The sequence below is a fragment of the Falco punctatus genome (genome assembly GCF_963210335.1).
Source record: "Falco punctatus genome assembly, chromosome: 4".
Taxonomy (NCBI): Eukaryota; Metazoa; Chordata; class Aves; order Falconiformes; family Falconidae; genus Falco; species Falco punctatus.
Window position 1 is genome coordinate 39,025,511 of NC_137583.1, and position 7,107 is coordinate 39,032,617.

General features: G+C 50.0%; 1 protein-coding gene across 6 annotated transcripts in view; it reads left to right on the top strand.

Annotated features, from left to right (window-relative positions):
• Nucleotides 1–5,532, top strand: part of CREBBP (CREB binding lysine acetyltransferase) — a 98,135-nt gene extending 92,603 nt beyond the window's left edge. For all 6 annotated transcript variants that reach the window (XM_080383487.1, XM_080383489.1, XM_080383486.1 and 3 more), the window contains one exon: nt 1,071–5,532. In XM_080383487.1, coding sequence (XP_080239613.1) covers nt 1,071–3,239 — 2,169 coding nt within the window. In that variant the 3' untranslated portion in view covers nt 3,240–5,532. The remainder of the gene's footprint in view (nt 1–1,070) is intronic.
• The last annotated feature ends 1,575 nt before the right edge of the window (nt 5,533–7,107 follow it).

Below are 7,107 nucleotides of genomic sequence, written 5' to 3' on the forward strand. Positions count from 1 at the left end.
GTCCTTTCACAGCGTAGATGGCTTCCACTGTGCTGTGTTAGAGAGCAGCTGTGCATGGAATTCTACCAGTGGACTTGCAGAAAGGGTAGCCTCCAGAGGCTTGTGATAACCTCTGGCTGCAGCTGAACAAAAAGCCAAAATGAGTAAGCGCAGCCTAGATTTTTACAGTGGTTATTGCCAGGTTTGTGTTGGAAGAGTCTTAATTAATCCCTCTGAGGAAAGCATTGAACAGGACTTCTTGAGGCAAGGCTGCTGGAAATGGATGGTGCACACTAGGGGAATTAAGTGGTGGAAGGAGGTACGGCCTTTAGGTTTTTTCTGGGTACTCCCGTGTGAGGGAGTACCCTTCCTCCAGCAGAAAAAGAACAGGGGTGTGAAAAAGGCAGGGGGGGTGGGGGTTGAACAGGTTTTCAGATAAACGTCTGTCTTAGCATGAAAGTTGTACTTGATTTGAGGGTTGGCATAGGGATTAAAAAATACATGTTTTGGGGTAGTTATTATTAGGCAGTAATTACACTAAGGATAGCTAAATGGAGAGCCAACCCCTATTTTTTAGGCAGTGATGGTACATTTCTCCTGCTAGTTGGAGGTTTTGGCCCTCCTTGTGTAGACACCCCAGCAGACATCACAGACAAGTAAACAGTTCCTGTCATCAAAAAGGAAAAATACCCAGTTCCTGCCGGACTCTTTCATGTAATAAAATGACGCCACAATTGCAGCCCCTGTTTGCATTGCTGTGCACCCTAGTCGAGACTTGTGGTTGCTGCCTCGCCTTGCTGGGGCAGCTGTCGTGGCTCCTGCCCTCGGCTGCCCAGCGCTCCCTGCCCCGAAGGTCCGGTCCCACTGTCTCCATATGCAGCCGCTGCTCTCCCTTGGTGTACCAGGTGTACACTGAAACTGTTCACAGCACGCGGCTCTTGTTCCGTGTGCTCGTTCCCACTGAAACCCAGAATTGTCCTTCCACACCAGGCTGGCGTTGCTCACCGAGCGCCGCTCTGACTCCCCTGCTCTTTCGCTGGTGTGGTTAGTGCTCTGTAAACAGCTGAACTTTGGGTTTTCTCTGCTTTCAGGACTACGACCTCTGCATTAACTGCTACAACACTAAGAGCCATGACCACAAGATGGTTAAGTGGGGCCTGGGTCTGGATGATGAGAGCAACAGCCAAGGGGAGCAACAGTCAAAGAGCCCCCAGGAGTCGCGACGACTGAGCATCCAGCGCTGCATTCAGTCCCTTGTCCATGCCTGTCAGTGCCGCAATGCAAACTGCTCATTGCCATCCTGCCAGAAGATGAAACGGGTTGTCCAGCACACCAAGGGCTGCAAGCGCAAGACCAACGGCGGCTGTCCGGTGTGCAAACAGCTCATAGCTCTTTGCTGCTACCATGCCAAACACTGCCAAGAGAACAAATGCCCTGTGCCATTCTGTCTCAATATCAAACACAAGCTTCGACAGCAGCAGATCCAGCATCGCCTGCAGCAGGCTCAGCTCATGCGCAGAAGGATGGCTACCATGAACACCCGAAACGTGCCTCAGCAAAGTTTGCCTTCTCCTACCTCAGCAACGCCTGGTACCCCTACGCAGCAGCCAAGTACACCGCAAACACCGCAGCCTCCTCCCCAGCCCCAGCCTTCCCCTGTAAGTATGTCACCGGCTGGCTTTCCCAGCGTGTCGAGAACTCAGCCCCCTACTACTGTTTCAACAGGAAAACCTGCGAACCCGGTTTCCGCGCCTCCACCTCCGGCTCAGCCTCCGCCGGCCGCGGTGGAAGCGGCTCGGCAGATCGAGCGAGAAGCTGCGCAGCAGCAGCAGCAGCTCTACAGGGTCAACAACATTAACAATGGTTTGCCTCCTGGTCGCCCAGGACTAGTAAACCCGACGGTGGGTTCAGTGAACCAGATGCAGCAAGTCAGCATGAATGTAACCCGGCCCAACCCCGTCAGCGGTCCAGTGATGTCCAACATGCAGCCTGGGCAGTGGCAGTCGCCTCCGATGCCACAGCAGCAACCGATGCAGCCGGGAATGGCGAGACCGGTGATGCCGATGGCGACACCACAAGCGGTGGCCGGGCCGAGGATGCCAGGCGTGCAGCAGCCGCCGCGGAGCATCCCCCCAAATGCACTTCAGGACTTACTGAGGACCTTGAAATCACCAAGTTCTCCGCAGCAGCAGCAGCAGGTTCTTAATATCCTTAAATCCAACCCTCAGCTTATGGCAGCTTTTATAAAGCAAAGAACAGCCAAATACGTGGCTAATCAGCCTGGGATGCAGCCGCAAGCGGGCATACAGCCCCAGCCTGGGATGCAGCAGCCGCAGACCGGCATGCAACAGCCAGGCATGCACGCTCAAGCAGGGTTGCAGAACATGAACGCGATGCAAGCAGGAGTGCAGCGACCGAGCGTTCCTCCCCAGCAGCAAGGGATAGGAGCTATGAATCCCCAGGGACAAGCGATAAACATTATGAACCCCGGGCACAACCCCAGCATGGCAAACATGAGTCCGCAGTACCGAGAAATCCTGAGGCGGCAATTACTGCAGCAGCAGCAGCAACAGCAGCAGCAGCAAGGAGGGGCTGGCATGGCAGGAGGGATGGCAGGACATAACCAGTTCCAGCAGCCTCAAGGACCAGGAGGTTACCCTCAAGCCATGCAGCAGCAGCGGATGCAGCAGCATATATCGATACAGGGGGGGTCCATGGGACAGATGGCTCAGATGGGACAGCTGAACCAGATGGGCCAGCCCGGCATGGGGGCAGACGGCACTCCCAACATCCAGCAAGCACTGCAGCAGCGCATCCTGCAGCAGCAGCAGATGAAGCAGCAGATAGGGTCCCCCGGCCAGCCCAACCCCATGAGCCCACAGCAGCACATGCTCTCAGGACAACCGCAGGCGTCTCATCTCCCTGGCCAGCAGATCGCCACCTCCCTCAGCAACCAGGTGCGGTCCCCAGCACCCGTTCAGTCTCCCCGTCCCCAGTCCCAGCCACCACATTCCAGCCCGTCACCCAGGATACAGCCCCAACCGTCACCTCACCACGTCTCTCCCCAGACTGGTTCCCCCCACCCAGGACTCGCAGTTACTATGGCTAGCTCCATGGATCAGGGACACTTGGGCAACCCAGAACAGAGTGCAATGCTTCCACAACTAAACACCCCGAACAGGAGTGCGTTGTCTAACGAATTGTCTCTGGTCGGTGACACCACCGGGGACACATTAGAAAAATTTGTGGAGGGTTTGTAGCATTATGGGAGCATCACTTTCCTTTTTTTTTTTTTTTTCCTTTTTTTTCCTTTCGTGTTCTTGGACATTTTATACTGAAAATTCAGACATCTGGGTTGTTTTGAATCCTAGATGGAACTGCTGCTTCCTACACATGGAAGAATGAATTGCTGTTTAAAAAAAAACACAAAACAAACAAAAAAAAAAACACAAAAAAGACAAAAACAAAAAACAAAAACAATACAAAGAATATATTTTTTTGTTAAAGCCAGGCGGTTAAAATATCTGGTCTCTTTTGTGGGTTTTTTTGGTTTTTATTTTTTTGTTGCTGTTGACTCATACCTTTTTTTTAATGGGGAAAACAAGTTCATTATATTCATATTTTTTATTTGTATTTTCAAGACTTCAAACATTTGCGTTTAAAAGAAGAAAAAATAATATTCAGAAACTGTTTCCTGAAATAATGCAACATTATAATGTATCCTGGTAACTTTGACACATTGCGGGAAGATTTTTTTTTCTATAGTGAACTCTGCAGGCGTTGAAGTATTACCCCTGGAAAGATAGGAATTGACTCTTGCACACAAAAACACACATTGGCCAATGCCAAAATCCTTGTCTTGCAGATGTAGAAATTGTTGCTTTGTTTCTCTGATAAAACTGGTTTTAGATGAAAATAGGGATGATCACTCTTAGACCGTGCTGATTTGAATAGAGAAGAAGCATTCTTTTCTTTCTTTCTTCTGTGTGAAACTTGAAATGAGGAAAAGCAATTCTAGTGTAAATCATGCAAGCGCTATAATAACTATAAATAAGAAATCCAAGAAGATTCAATCACTGTATAGAATGGTAAAAAAAAAACAAACTCATTTCTTACTTATAATATCATATTGTTAAATAAACTGTGTGCAACAGACAAAAAGGGTGGTCCTTCTTGAATTCATGTACATGGTATTAACACTTAGTGTTTGGGTTTTTTGTTATGAAAATGCTGTTTTCAACATTGTATTTGGACTATGCATGTCTTTTTTCCATTGTATATAAAGTATTGCTTAAAATTGATATAAATTACTGAAGTTTTTAACATGTATTCTGTTCTTTAAAATCCATGTAAGAATGTTTAAGGTTTTTATTTATTTATATATTTTTTGATCATGTTCTTTGTAAGACATAGCTATGGATATTCACTCATTACACAGAGCAGCCAGAGGCATCGATAGGAGTGGCACGATACATGGAGTACTGTAGGTAGCATGTCTGTTTTACAACACCCTTTAGTGATTGTTTCCTTTTCGGGGAGGGAGAGGAGCGGGGAATGGTTCCCATACATTGACTCTTTGCAGGTGTTCATCCATAAGGGTTAACTGGAATAAATTATTAATAGCCGTTGCTTTTTAAAAACTGCATTAATTTAGAGAAGGATCACCAATGAAAGGAAAATAGAGAGTATTGAGTTAATTCTAGGCTAATTTATTTAGTCTACAGTAAAATATGAACCTATTGACTTTAACACTATTTTTCTGCTGTTAACTCTGAGTCTAGATTTGAGGGTTTTCTGTGGAATAAAAAATAACAAATCATGTACATGTTCCCTTTAATATCCTGTCACCATGCCCTCATGTTCCTGGGATACTTGCCCCTCCTCCCCCCAGTGACTTGCTTTCTTGGAGTTAAGTCGTCCAGGGAAACTTTCCCAGCGTTAGGTGCGAGCTAAAACCACGGCTGGCCTAAAGCGCCGTCCCTCAGACCTCCAGGCTTCTCGATGACGTGCGGCTGGCGTGGGATTTGCAGCAAACCCAGCGCGGTGGCCCAGCTTGGCTTGTCACATTCAGTTAGCGCTTCCTCCAGCCTTAACGGCGGTGGTGGAATGCGGTTGGGAGGACGGGGGGGAGAAGAGCAAACGATTGATCTCAACTTTTATCCCCGTACTGTGAAAATAGTAGTGCGCTGCGGCGCTACGCCGTTCTTTTTAACTGTTGAGGGTCTCTGCTTAAACTTTTCTTGCAAACTTTTAACTATTGTACGTTTTTCACCACCGTTGGATTCATCTGCCCATGCAATTGTCTTCAGCAATTCAAGATGTCAAAATTTGGGGCTGGGGTGAGGTCAGTGAACACTAACCCAAAGCTTGTCCAAAAGAAATTGCTGTAAAAAAAAAAAAAAAAAAAAAAAAAAAAAAAAAAAAAAAAAGATGGAAAGCCCTGATGCTGTGTCTCATGCTGTGTACTTAAAAAGAGGAAAAATACTATATTTGTGATCAAAAAGAGGAAACTTGAAATGTGCTGGTGTTTCTAATAAAAGCTGGTAAAACTGCTTGGATTGAAGGATGGTTCCACTTGGCTGGTGCCCGCTGGGATCGGCGAAGCCTGACACCTGAGGTTAAGATAACTGCACTCAAATCTCGCTAATACCTTTAAGTAGCATCTGCTTTAAAAACATCAGCACCGCTTCCGGATTTGGATAAGCCGGGTCCTGTTCGGAGCACAGAGGTGGCGCAGCTCTGGGGCTGCAGCTCCCTTGGGTTCCCGTTCCCAGGGAAGAACGGAGGAAAAAAAGCCAAACTGATGGGAAGCGAATACTGGAATGCTTATATGTACAACCTGAAGTATGTTGAGAGCACAGAACCAGGGACAGATTTAGATCCAGTAATCCCAGCCTGCAGGAGTGGTTGTTTTAGATAAAAGCAGGTATTTTGCAAGGGAGAGAAGGGAAACGCAAAGTTGAAGTCAGACACGAGTAGGGGCCGTGCTTGACGTTGGCCCCTGCAGTCTGGGGGGTGAGGGGGGGACTTCGCTCCAGTCTCCCTGGGAAATTCAGTGTGTCTGGGACTGAGCATCTGATTTTTTTAGGTCCTTGCCTGAGTTTTGATGGGAGAGGAGCTGGCGATGAAAGGCATCTTCAGAGCACCAGCGTTCATAAGGCAGGAACGCACTGGAGATCAGTGTGGGAGCTCTGTCACCGGAGGGGGTGGCCAAGACCTTCCCCCTTATGGAATTCTGGAGGGGAAGAAGGTGCTTAAATCTGAACGTTGAGCTGCAGCAACTTGGTTCTCTGCTCTTCCTTCAGCTGTCCACCGCACTCTGCCACTGGCCATCCTGACTTCTGCCAGCACTGCTACCACCACAGGCTGCGGGCGCGTTTCTTCTCACTGCAGATGCACCAGCTGAGGTTCACACCTTGGCTGCTCATCGCTGTCCCACCGGGCCAGAGGTCTGCCCGCAGCACTTGTGTAAGCGCTCCCTGCTCTGGTCTGTCACCTGGACGTGTTAGAGCGAAGGGGTGAGGGTCTGACGGCAGCTGACAGCTGAGGAAGAGGAGCCCTCCTGCTGGGGGTGCCGCAGGGACCGAGCGGGCCGGGCACAGCAGCCCTGTCGGCCGCTGGGTGGGAAGGCAGAAGCAGTGTCTGCGTACAGCAGCGAGCGGAGGCAGTTGATGGTGATCCAGGGGTGCTGCCGGCACCTCTTCCAGAGCAAATTGCAGCCCCTGGTTTTCTCAGTGCCGTGAAGATCTAGGAGCAGCTACGGAGCCGGGGGAGCACCGCAGAGCGTGCGGGTTGCTGTGCGAGGGCGAGCCGTCCTTCCCTGCGCTTCATCTCCTCAGCCAGGAAGTTACAATGGGGAGCGGGGTGATCCCTGCCACCTGCAGCGTGCTGGCGGGGCGGTGAGCGCAGCAGCGGGTGCCAACCACCGGGTAACCGAGCCGAGCCTGGAGAGGGGAGGGTCTGTGCCAGCTCCCGGCCGTCCACAGACCTTCCCTGCGGGAGCACGCTGCGACTAAAGGGCCAAGACGCACCCAAGGGCGACGCAGCACGAGGTGAGGGAGGAGGAGGAGGAGGCCTCGGGTGTTTCGCAGCAGCTACAAGAGCCCTGTAGGGTGTCATGGCGAAGTG